This window comes from Xenopus tropicalis, chromosome 3, assembly GCF_000004195.4.
Source record: "Xenopus tropicalis strain Nigerian chromosome 3, UCB_Xtro_10.0, whole genome shotgun sequence".
Classification (NCBI taxonomy): Eukaryota; Metazoa; Chordata; class Amphibia; order Anura; family Pipidae; genus Xenopus; species Xenopus tropicalis.
Window position 1 is genome coordinate 109,844,918 of NC_030679.2, and position 13,112 is coordinate 109,858,029.

The 13,112-nt window shown below is 38.1% G+C and overlaps 1 protein-coding gene across 3 annotated transcripts in view; it reads right to left on the reverse strand.

The window, feature by feature from the left end:
• acan (aggrecan) overlaps nt 1-13,112 on the reverse strand; it is a 66,507-nt gene that overhangs the window by 30,814 nt on the left and 22,581 nt on the right. For all 3 annotated transcript variants that reach the window (XM_031899230.1, XM_031899229.1, XM_018092666.2), the window contains exons 2-4: nt 4,044-4,120; nt 2,054-2,437; nt 796-970 (exon numbers count right to left, since the gene is read on the reverse strand). In XM_031899230.1, the coding sequence (XP_031755090.1) occupies nt 796-970; nt 2,054-2,437; nt 4,044-4,113 (629 nt within the window). In that variant the 5' untranslated portion in view covers nt 4,114-4,120. The remainder of the gene's footprint in view (nt 1-795; nt 971-2,053; nt 2,438-4,043; nt 4,121-13,112) is intronic.

Below are 13,112 nucleotides of genomic sequence, written 5' to 3' on the forward strand. Positions count from 1 at the left end.
GTTGGGGTGTGAAATGAATACTGATGCAGCTGTAGCAGAGCTAAGTGGCTCAGCCAAAGGCTTGATTCCAGTCCAGCATAGCATATACATCATTTTGAGGCAAGGCAACTTTATAAAGGAACTTTTATTTTTTTAGGAAATAGATTTGCAGTATTTTTGATGGTATGTCTGGCCACTTTGTTCTCATCCAGCTTTAGGGTTTAGTTAAAAGTTAGTTGGCAAGCAATATTTCAGCAGTTTGATTCTTTCAAGTATAAGAATACTTAGGACAATAAAAGCAAAAACATAATTGGTTGCTTTGGACTCCAATTATCACTATTATCAGAACAATTTCCCCCCTTGACATGTTTTATTTAATAATATACAGATGGAGCAGACTTTATAGGTACCTACCTATACCTATATTGTACTTCATACACAGAGCACAGATTTATTTAACAAAAGGCATAAAGGTCTGAGATTCTCAGACACAAGTGCAAGAGCACTTGCCTTTTTTCAATAATGGAAAATCTATTTATTTTGTTATTTCTTGAGCTAAAAGGGCAAACAGGGAACATTAAAGCTACTAAGGGCCAAACATGGAGTAGCTTTAATTTACCTGTTTACCCTGCTTTTTAATAATTAAAACAATAGCAAGAACCTGGCAATTATGTAATTAATTGTTTTTATAGACAATTTAATATAAAGTAACATGTTAATATGTTTTAGAAAATTATTTCTGTATATGCACTCAGTCTAGCGGCATTGTTTACAAGATACTGATTCTGAGCCTTATTTTCTGAATTCAGAGCCTACCGAACGGTCTGGTCGGAAAGCCACCCAGCATCACATTGGTGGTAACCATCATCATATGCTGCCTGGAGCTGCTCGGGGGTGGCAATGGTGGCACTGTTTTGTATGCAGGCTTTTTTGGCATTTTCAAAGTCCAAAGTATATCTGGTCGAGATTGCTCTGTAGTGGAAAACGACACCTGAAAAAGAAAAAGACCTATTTTAAAATGGTATCCACAAATGAATATTATTATTAAACTATTATTTCTTTCAAGCTGAGATGTTAGAGAGAATGATAGCAAGAATATTAAATGTTTACAGAAATTAATTGCTTAGTAAAAATGGAGTGTGGTTTCTTCTCTTTAAGGGCCACCATAGTACCTTCAGTTTACAGCTTTATAATAGAAATATAATCAGATAAAAATACAATTATTTTTGATTGAGCACAGTTAGATTGTATGAAAGCATTACTTGCCGTTTTAGTCTTACCTAGCTTCCGTCTAGGGAGGATTCCCATATCCTCCCTAATAGACCCAATAGTTATTGTATTGTATTATTATTTCATAACAATAAACCAGAAGATGGACTGGCCTAGCAAGCAAGGGGCATGGTCTGTCATTACTGGTCAGTCAAAGAAAACCATATATGAAATACTCCATATGGGATATATTTCTCATCCTGTACAGAGAAATGCTGTAAAATGGTAACAGCATGTGTTCCTCCTGTGCGAAACACAATGCCACAGGAAAATGTCTACAGGACCTTTTAATAGTAAACTTTTTTTTAAAAAAAGACAGCGTTTAATCAATTAGATAGTAAAGTAAGAGGCTGGTTCTTATTTATACTGCATGTTACCTCTTTCAAGGCTTTGCAGCAAGAGATTTTTTGTTTTTACTGCTATTTTATAGTACCACTTAAATGGCAGTATGGAGATGATAAACCTCCATTTAGAGATTATGACTGTTTATTTATGGACAGTTTCTGAGATCTATTTACCTTCCACAGTGCCATCAAAATATATGATGAGCACACTAAACACATACACCCCAATGAGTGACTGATACTATAAAGCATAGACAGGCCTCCACCTCCCCATGCACATTCAAACACATAATGCACCTATACACTCCTAAATATAGAGGTACCTTGCTTCCTATCAAAGGGGTAGAAACAGTAACCAGAAAATGTTAACAGCAGCCAAATCAGTTGCTGGAAATATGCATTCATTTGCTTGAGTATTCTTTTCATCTCATGTTAATACTAGAATCTAATAATCAATTCACCTTTCACATTAACCTCTACTGTAGCTTGGCTGTCTTCTATCCCATGCATCACTTCACAGCGGTAGATTCCTGAATCATTAGACAGTATGTTGGAAATTTCCAGGCTGACATCTGTAGGGGCAAGTGGGTAGGTGGGCATAGAGACACGGCCTTGGTAGATGTCATTTACACGAACATGTCCATCTGTGGCTACCAGCAGGACGGTTTCCTTTCCTTTGACATGTTTGCTCCACTTGATCCTTGGTGTTAAGGGTGCTGTTGAGGGAGCCACAGTCACATCTTCCAAAGCATTTATGAAGAAACAAGGGATGGTAAGGGAATGTCCAAGCTGGACTTTCAGTGGAGCTTCTACAGGTATAATCACGCTCAGTGCGTTGTGATGGTCTGTAAATAAATCCAACAAAAAAAATGAATATTATAAGTTGTTGTGAAAGTGTTTCTGAGATCATCTGAAGGCAGGTTTAGAAAGCAAATTTATCATTGTTTATATTTATATTTGATAAAGGACAGTGTAATAGATAATAGTTATGTATTAGTGAACCCTGAAATATAACTGGCAATTGGGCTGCCCTGTGTACAATGCATGTGACCTATTTCAGTATCAGTGATTAAAGTTTATATTGCATTGGCTGGCATTACAACTGCATGTTCTTGGAAAATCATCCAACAAATGAAGCAAACTTTAAAGCATTCATTTCATTGGAGAAATGTCTGTTGTGCCTAATATCTAACTTGTGACATGTTGGGACACAGTGAGTAATTTAATCCAATCCAAGCTTTATATTTAACTGGTCCAGTCATATATAACCACGTAGTAAATATGTAGCTTTAGCAGGCAATAAAAATATTAGAATTTACATGCACAGAACAGTCATTTTCTGCATTGTTTGCATGTATACACACAAGATGGCAGGGTTTAAAAAAATCAAGAATTGCACCAATCTTCCAAGGCATACATCTATTGCATAATAAAAGAAAATGTAATGCTAAGCAACTTTTTAATATGCGTTGATTTCAAATTTTATGGTTTTTAAGGTATTTGTAAATTCCATTGCTATTTAAAGCAATATGTGTCCATCTCATTCTATTCTTGGCACTGCTAGTTCTGCCTCTGAAAGCAGAAGCTAACTGATAAGCAGGCTTAGGAAGAAACATACAAGGCAAAACCAGTAGTACAAATAACTTTAAACCAGTTTATTAAACACTGAGTTTAGGATACTGCCAAGTTAAAGGAACAGTAACACCAAAAAATTAAAGAGTTTTAAAGTAAATGAAATATAATGTACTGTTGCCCTGCACTGGTAAAAGTTGTGTGTTTGCTACAGTAACTCTACTACAGTTTATATATAATAAGCTGGTGTAGCCCCGGGGCAGCCATTCAAGCTGGAAAAAAGGAGAAAAGGCACAGGTTACATAGCAGATAACGGATAAGCTCTGTAGAATACAATAGTGTTTTATCTGTTATCTGCTAAGTGCCTGTGCCTTTTCTCCTTTGAATGGCTGCCCCCATGGCTACACAGCTGCATTATTTATATAAACCATAGTAGTGTTTCTGAGGCAAACACCCCAGTTGTACCAGTGCAGGGCAGGAGTACATTATATTGGAATTTCTTTTATACACTTGAATTTTTTGGTGTTACTGTTCCTTTAAGGTTCACCTCCCTCTCTTTTTAGCCATGGCAGAACAAAGCTAATAAAAGCCAACTTTAGTAACTTTAAGGTGATCGTCACACATGGCATACTGTCTGCTTCTCTCTGCATGCGTTTTGTAGGCAGGCGGAGAGAAGCAGATCTGCTATCACCCACAGCTCTGTGTGGCTGCACTGACAGGCACAGAGTCAGCCTGAGAGCAGCTTTACAGAGCAGAGATGGGCAAGCATTTTTGGAGCAATCTCCGCTTTGCACTCAAAGTTCTCACTGACCCATTAAGTGAATACCAGGGACAGAGGGGCGCCAAGTGAATGCCTGAAGGAGGAGGATGGTAACTCACCTGAAACTTCTACGGATATCGCTGCAGCGATGACCCGCAAGCAAACGAACACTAATAGTAAAGTGGTCATAGTTTACCTGTGAAAGCAAAAGCATAATATATTATAATTGTACATATTTCAAAGATTTACTGTTCTCAATCTATTGCATATATCTATAGACAGTTTAGCATGGGAATTCTGCAGTATAAATGGGAATAAAATCTGATCATAAATCATTTTTTTACCATATCACTGCTTATAGATAATAAAATATATTTTAATACAACTAAATTAAATGTAGCATCTCCACTGCATGTTTTCCTTATTGTAGTACCCATCAGCAGGCTTAAATGAGAACTAAAGCTTAACTAAAAAGTAGGGAAGAAATAGTACATTATGTTCTGGGTTTCTTTACCAGACCAAGGCAGGGAAGATCTGTGCCTCCAAATATACCCCCAGTAGTTCCCCATCTTCTTTGCTGCTGCTTCCCTGCACATGCTCTGTGCTGCTGTCACTTACTGAGCTTAGGGGCCCACTCACAATATACTGTATATATAGAATATAAATTTCTCAATATAAGGCTGATTAGTAATTCATTCACATTCTCATTACATGGCAGCTCTGAAACCAGTGCAATTAGCAACAGAATATATTAATCATTCCTGTAGCATCAGATAATGTCATAGGCCAAACTTATATTCTGCTTGATAATTTGTGCCTGCCCCTTAGCAAAACTTCTCACCAGCTGCTCAGAGCACACTGAGCATGTGAGTGTCACAGACACTTTCCAAGATGGGAAGCTCCTGTGAAAAGTTTGACTTTCTGGATTATTGCTGCTATTAAGATTCTAAAACTGGTGCACTAAGTTTAGAAGTTTAGTTCTCCTTGAAAAAGAATATGCCTATAAATGCTGTATTAATAAATGTTGAACATACTGTACCAGCCAAGAGGTTTAGCAGCCCTATTACAGTAATAACCCAGATGACAGCAACTCCCCATATTTTTATAATTGAAAATTGCACACCTTTTAATTATCATTTTTAGTTTTGGTCTTCTGATGTTCCCTCTTAAAAATATCCAACAGGCAGCAGTTCAACCATTCTTTAAAATGTCTTTATTCACCATTCTTTTATGGGCACAGAAAGCAACATTTCAAGTCTTCACCTCTCTTTGTAAAGTTTGTTAGGCCATCTTAGCTTTTGGGAGCTACTGGGGCATCTTTGAAGGCACAGATCTGTGACTGAACAATTACATAATGGTGTAACATATCTAGCCTCATTCTTTGTTGAGATTTTGTTCTGCTTTTCGTTGGCCCCATGTAGTCTGTCCTCATGCAATGTGGCTCTTGGTCAAATATCTCTGGTCAACTTGTAGTAAGATGGGCACACTGCATAGGGAGCTGGTTCCTTTGCTTCCTGCTGCCATCATGTGCCAACAACATTTTTAGCTGACTGTGCTCCACTTGGATTGTACAGCTCTCAGAATTAGTGATGAGCGAATCTGTCCCGTGTCGCTTTGCTGTAAAATTCTCTCATCTTTACTCAGAATAGTCAGGTAATTTTCAATCAAAACATTCTTACTGTGTATGTGGCCACCTATGGTGTTTGAATTGTGCTCATCATTGGAAACATGGGCTTCTTTGATCACTAATTTATTTTGGGTATAATTATTAAAAACCTTCCCTTCCACCCCTAGCCCTCTTCCCTCTCCCTCTCCCCACTATCAGTTATGTGTCACATGCTCTGTGTCTCACAAATGAGACACTTGCGAGAATAACTGATTGGATTGGGAGCAAAGATTTTGTTATCCTTAAAGGTTTATACATATTTTTATTGCATTTTATAAACTGTACCTTTACACATTTACATATATCTCCTAAGACAGTGCTACATAGGTATATGAAACTGAATTACTGTGTAGTACAGTACATTGCAATCTTTTCTTAAACATTCAACTTTTAAATCTAGAAAACAGGGTGTGTTTCATGAGGCAGTGGCTCTTACAAAAGCAGCACATGGCAATATTATGTATAACGTTGGGCAGGACGGTGGCTCAGTGTGTAGCACTTCTGCCTTGTCGTGCTGGGGTTCTGAGTTCAATGGCACTATCTGCAAGGTATTTGTATGTTCTCCCTGTGTCTATGTGGGTTTCCTCTGGGTACTTCAGTTTCCTACCATATGCCAAAAAAATACAGGCAGGTTAATTGACTTCTCACTAAATTTAACCTAGTGAATGTAGTATTAACCTTAGATTGTTAGCTCTCAGGGGCGGCGAATGCTGTAAAGTGCTGTGGAAAATGCTGTATACATAGCAATAAATAATAGTTTATATAAGTAGCCTCTGCTCTTGTTGTATGTGACAAGAAGGTCAGTTCTTTATATACAGTAAGTCCTTTATAAACAATATGTTGTTCCTTCTTTTTAATTCAGAGAATAAGAAATACACAGACAATAGTGCATACTGTTCCTTGTTTTTAATTCAAAGGACAAAAAAATACATAGTAAATAGTGAATATTTTCTACATGTTGATCTCTTCATGATATAAATTGATACAAAGATCTGGCATCGTAGGCAGTCAGTTTCCCAAACATAAGAGAACCATGAGAGCGAAAGAAAAGTTTCTGTAGGAGACAAGCCACTGCAAAATTATAATCAAATGAACTAAGGTGGAATGTATTCAGCAACTTATTTACTCGCACTAAGGAACCTAGAAAGTAAGAAACGCATTTAATCACAAATCGAAACACAAACTTTTTATATGGAAATGCGTGGCCAGAATAATATTTGATATTTTTGCAGCTGTAGAAAATTGTTCTCTGTGTGCTCCAAACCAAATCTGTCAAAGAGAAACACTGTGTGCATTTGAACTTGGTATCCTGTTTGCCAAAATGAGTTTTTCTGGCTGTTTCGCACAATGCAGCCTTTTGAAATTCACTCAGGATGAAACGTGGCAACATTGGGTAAATCAATGATTACTGCTAGGTTCTTTCAATTTGACTTTCTGTTTACGCTTAGCAGAGAATATCACAATAATGAAAACATATTTGTACTCTTGTTTTTTAGCGTTCTTTTTATAAATAGCCACTGTTGTACTCTGGAGCTGCTATTTGCTGGGAACTTGATAGAGGATTCTTCTGAAATGATGGGTCCATTATTGGTAAGTCTACTGCTGGCGTATCATCCTGATTTACAGCAGTTATATGGCACCACGTATAATGCTTTGTGCCCAAAGAAATAAGTCATTGGGGGTTTTTTTCACTCTCGTCTTTGCCACAGGTGGTAAATAAAGTGCAAGAATGATATTTGTAAGTCACACATTTAGATACAAATAACATGTGATGTAGAAGAGAAGAGGTCAGGACCTAGTGTTTCTCCACTTACTGATACTACCCTAATAGCTACAGGAACTTGTTTACACTGGTCAATGGCAATACATTTATATCACCTAATATAGACTTAGACATAGCTGTTCCTTATAGATAGGGCTTTCTGTACCAACCTAGAATTACTCTCTAGAGAGTACACAGACACATACAGTGGCTTGCAAAAGTATTCGGCCCCCTTGAACTTTTCCACATTTTGTCACATTACAGCCACAAACATGAATCAATTTTATTGGAATTCCATGTGAAAGACCAATACAAAGTGGTGTACACGTGAGAAGTGGAACGAAAATCATACATGATTCTAAACATTTTTTACAAATAAATAACTGCAAAGTGGGGTGTGCGTAATTATTCAGCCCCCTGAGTCAATACTTTGTAGAACCACCTTTTGCTGCAATTACAGCTGCCAGGCTTTTAGGGTATGTCTCTACCAGCTTTGCACATCTAGAGACTGAAATCCTTGCCCATTCTTCTTTGCAAAACAGCTCCAGCTCAGTCAGATTAGAGGGACAGCGTTTGTGAACAGCAGTTTTCAGATCTTGCCACAGATTCTCCATTGGATTTAGATCTGGACTGTGACTGGGCCATTCTAACACATGGATATGTTTTGTTTTAAACCATTCCATTGTTGCCCTGGCTTTATGTTTAGGGTCGTTGTCCTGCTGGAAGGTGAACCTCCGCCCCAGTCTCAAGTCTTTTGCAGACTCCAAGAGGTTTTCTTCCAAGATTGCCCTGTATTTGGCTCCATCCATCTTCCCATCAACTCTGACCCGCTTCCCTGTCCCTGCTGAAGAGAAGCCCCCCCAGAGCATGATGCTGCCACCACCATATTTGACAGTGGGGATGGTGTGTTCAGAGTGATGTGCAGTGTTAGTTTTCCGCCACACATAGCGTTTTGCATTTTGGCCAAAAAGTTCAATTTTGGTCTCATCTGACCAGAGCACCTTCTTCCACATGTTTGCTGTGTCCCCCACATGGCTTGTGGCAAACTGCAAACGGGACTTCTTATGGTTTTTTGTTAACAATGGCTTTCTTCTTGCCACTCTTCCATAAAGGCCAACTTTGTGCAGTGCACGACTAATAGTTGTCCTATGGACAGATTCCCCCACCTGAGCTGTAGATCTCTGCAGCTCCCCCAGAGTCACCATGGGCCTCTTGGCTGCATTTCTGATCAGCGCTCTCCTTGTTCGGCCTGTGAGTTTAGGTGGACGGCCTTGTCTTGGTAGGTTTACAGTTGTGCAATACTCCTTCCATTTCTGAATGATCGCTTGAACAGTGCTCTGTGGGATGTTCAAGGCTTTGGAAATCTTTTTGTAGCCTAAGCCTGCTTTAAATTTCTCAATAACTTTATCCCTGACCTGTCTGGTGTGTTCTTTGGACTTCATGGTGTTGTTGCTCCCAATATTCTCTTAGACAACCCCTGAGGCCGTCACAGAGCAGCTGTATTTGTACTGACATTAGATACACACAGGTGCACTCTATTTAGTCATTAGCACTCATCAGGCAATGTCTCTGGGCAACTGACAGCACTCAGACCAAAGGGGGCTGAATAATTACGCACACCCCACTTTGCAGTTATTTATTTGTAAAAAATGTTTGGAATCATGTATGATTTTCGTTCCACTTCTCACGTGTACACCACTTTGTATTGGTCTTTCACGTGGAATTCCAATAAAATTGATTCATGTTTGTGGCTGTAATGTGACAAAATGTGGAAAAGTTCAAGGGGGCCGAATACTTTTGCAAGCCACTGTAAATGTAGCGTTTTATATTATTTGCAGAATACTGTTGCAGAAATATTGCAATTGTCTGCCCTTGGTGTTTTCATCTGGGACTATGGAATCTAAGATAGCTACATACCATCACATATATAAAAAAGAATGCCTGCTCCCAAAAAGAGGGCCCAAATATATAAAAGATGTGGTATAATAAATTGTGTACCCGATGAACTATCCCATAATGGAATATGTATTGTATGGGAATAATGTACCGTAGTTAGGGTTAGGTGGAACCCACCTGTGGGATGGTATATTTAGTCATTTTGATTTCCCTCTTGGAAAAGTAAGAATGTATCCAAAGCCAGGGGAAGAAAGACCTAGCAACTACTGAGTCTCGGTTGGAGACTAGTAACTAAGGATAAATTGGTATAAAGGCTAGATCCTGGTATTATTACTGTGGCAACACTTGATAGCAAGGGTTGCCGACGGCAGAGAGCAGAGACCTGCTCTATATGAATACAGCACTGTCTGCATTTAGCAGTGCTGTATCCATAAGGGATGGGTGGAGGGAGGCAAGTAGGCTCTCGTCCTGCCCCTCACCAGTAGCCTAACTTGCTCGCAATTCAGACGAATTTCCTAACTTGCCAGCAGACTTGAAATCCAGCACTATATGGACGGCACTTTCAGACCCCATAAACGCTAAGGCATTGAGACACATTTTGTCCCTTAGTGCTTTAGCACTTTTGTCAAATGTAAATTACCCTTAATGTCTATTTAAAAACCACTGGCTGCCAGCATATGCCTAGAGATTAGGCTGCACCACACTAGTGATATCTATGTGCCTTATCCAAAGTATATGTGATCCACATATTACACAGAGCAATGGCTCTTTCTGCTCAAAGTAAAGTGAATGACCTATTTATGTATTTTATGATGATGTCAGTGTTATAACTCTGCAATCTGCTGGTCTCCTTATTCACTTGTAATGCAGTGAGAAACTGAATAAAGAAATACACAGATAAAGGAACATCCCTGTGTGCTGTGCAAGTAAATTGTATGGTGAAAAATGATGACAGCTTCAAATCCTTGGCAAATGGTAATGGGAATAAACAGATGTTCATACCAAATGAATCTTCAGATCACATTTATACTATTCCATCCAACCTGCAGCTAACTGCTGCCATTCAACTTCAGCTCCCTACATCACTCAGCAAGACAAAATCCTAAACACATGTACCCTGTGCTCTGGCAGTTTACTTATTGGCAGCTTTCCTACATACAATATGACCTGCCAACATTACACTTTGCCTGAAGCTTTAACTGCATAAAGTTACATATTGAAAGTCTGTCGGTATTTACAAGAAGGCTCAGCGATGAACAAGGTGCTACATATTCCTCTGCAGAGTTTTAACTCGTAGTTGTGAAGCATAGAGATACGTCAGTTTGTATGAGGAAGGAGACCCTCCCATAATAACTGTAGGATAGCAGCATGGGCATTAGGAAACGTTAACACTTTGTGCAAAATGTAATGATATTTAGCTTCTACTGTTATCTTTTGCTCACTTCCCTCCGTGAAGGCTTCACTCTCATGGGAGCAACGGTGACACTTGTTGCAGTAAGCCTCACAAAAATTCCCATTCCCGTGAAAAGCTGATAGTTGCAGCTAGTCAGTTTATTATTAAAAAAAGGCAGAATAGTATTGTAGCTGCTCTCATATTCTTCATAGTGTTTTGAGGTTGGCAGGTTATTCCACAGATAAGAGGAGGAATGGCATCTTTACATTACAAGCAGCTTTTTATAAAGCTATCATTTGGTTTTTATAGTAAATAATGTACCCCTTATTGTAAAATATAAGGATATTATAAGACACAGAGGAGTTCCATGGCCACATGATGCTTTGTTGATGCTTTTATACAGGTCATGGAAGGTTCAAATATCCTCATATTTTACAACTGAGGGTGCATTATTTATTGTAATACACACTTACTGTATCAGTGAGTCATGTGACAGAAATGACATTACTAAGCACCAATGATAAACGATAGCATCACTAAGAACCATTTATAAGAATATAATTTACAGGATATTGGTGGCTCTTTTGTATTTTATACAAAAGGCTGTCAATGGATTTCTGTAAGCCATTTCTAGAGGGACAGCAGGCGAATTAATTGAGCTGCAGAAGATCGCTCATTTTAAAGAAACAGTACAGACTTTCTAACTAAACAATATTGCAAATATGCTTCTTTTTAGGTGTAGAAGCAGTAAGTGCAATTTTATTTTTGCTTTTACATCCCCTTTAGCAAATAAGCAAACATTTTTAAAATTGTGAGTTTATTTGAAGTAGAAACTCTAAAGGGACATTTACTACTGCTCAATTTTTCAGTTCAGGCTTTGGACAAAACTCAATTATGTCCCTTTTTTCTATTATGCGATTTAAAAAACTGTCAACATCATGTAAAAGTCAATGGCAGATGTCCCTTTTACAACTGGAAGATCTTTCTGTGGTTTTAGAGGTTTTTGGGTTTTTTTGATGCTGGCTTTTGTGCAACAATAAGTCTCGGTTGGTGTGCAACAAACCAAAAAAGTTGTAGTCTTCACTGTTTTTTCTGCGACTTTTTTTTCCTTTATGTTTTTTTCAGTTTGGCTCTTTTGATAAATGACTGACATTTATGAAAATGAGTTATTCACAGTTTCCAAAAATGAAAAAGCACAAAAATTTGTAAATCCTCTCTAAAATTCACAAACTGGAAAGCTGATAAATATAACAATAATAATAAAAAATGGATAATATAAAAATAAGCCCACTAAAGTTACAGGATTTCATGTTTGTAATGATAATTACAATAAAGGTATATTACTGATGTATAGACATTTCCCTGAACTTTATAGTTCCCTTTAAAAGTTTGCAAAGTGTTTGTGTACTCAGTTTTCAGTAGCTCATCATGGCAAATATGGCATTACTTTGTAGGCTAACTGACACATATATGTGAAGTCCAAACAATATACGTAGTGTTTTGGCACAGGAGTTGGAGACAGGTAACAGATGTATGTGACAGACTGTAACACACTCATTGCAGACAAGAAGATTCCAACCATTTGTACTAAATTCCTGGAACATGCATGTATGTCTCCTTGATTCTGTAGCCTGAACACATTCTGAAAGTGAAAGTGTGTAATGGTTTTATTGGTGAGTTAAGCTAGCCATACATGTAATGACCAATTTCAGTGCGATCCAAAAAAACGTCATATTTAAAGGTTAGTGTGCACCAAACGATTGTACATCTAGTGGTGGTTCTGGGTGTTTGTGAACAATATGGTTCAGGTCTCGGTAGAGCTTTACACTTTGTACATTTGCAAAAGTTGTGGCTTTGAAGTATGGGCTTATTTGGGGGAGATTGATTTCTTTGAATGGTTTTAACCAAGCCTTATTCCTTATTCCTGATTCCTTGTTCCAGTAAAGATTGTTCTTTTACGTATGACTGAGTGTGCAGTGTTTCAGGGTCTGAAGCCATGGCTGTGGCTTGTGGTGCTTTTGCTACTTGCTAGTGATCTTTCATCTGATTAATACATACAAACATGCTGAGGACATGGTGACATGTTTTTTGTGTCACTGTTGGCATCCCGATATTGACTAGCTATAATGATACACATGCAGCAGGATTCACAAACAAAAAAGCCTGGCTTATTCTAAAATGTTGAGAACTAGAGCCATTCTGCCTTTCTGTGACATTATGCAAACAGACTTATAGGGGAAATCTACTTTTCACTCATTGGGATCATACCAGTGTAAGTGAAAGAATTAAACAAACCCTATTTTTTGAGACATCACTATAGCATAACCTTAATCTGGTTTTTCAATATATTGGGGTAATAAAAGGTGCAACGTTTGCACCTGGTCTAGTTACCCATGTATTGGTTTACCCTATGCACACTGTTGTAGAGTGACCCAAGAAATAGGCCAAAAGGTAAGTTTTTCCTTTAAGTT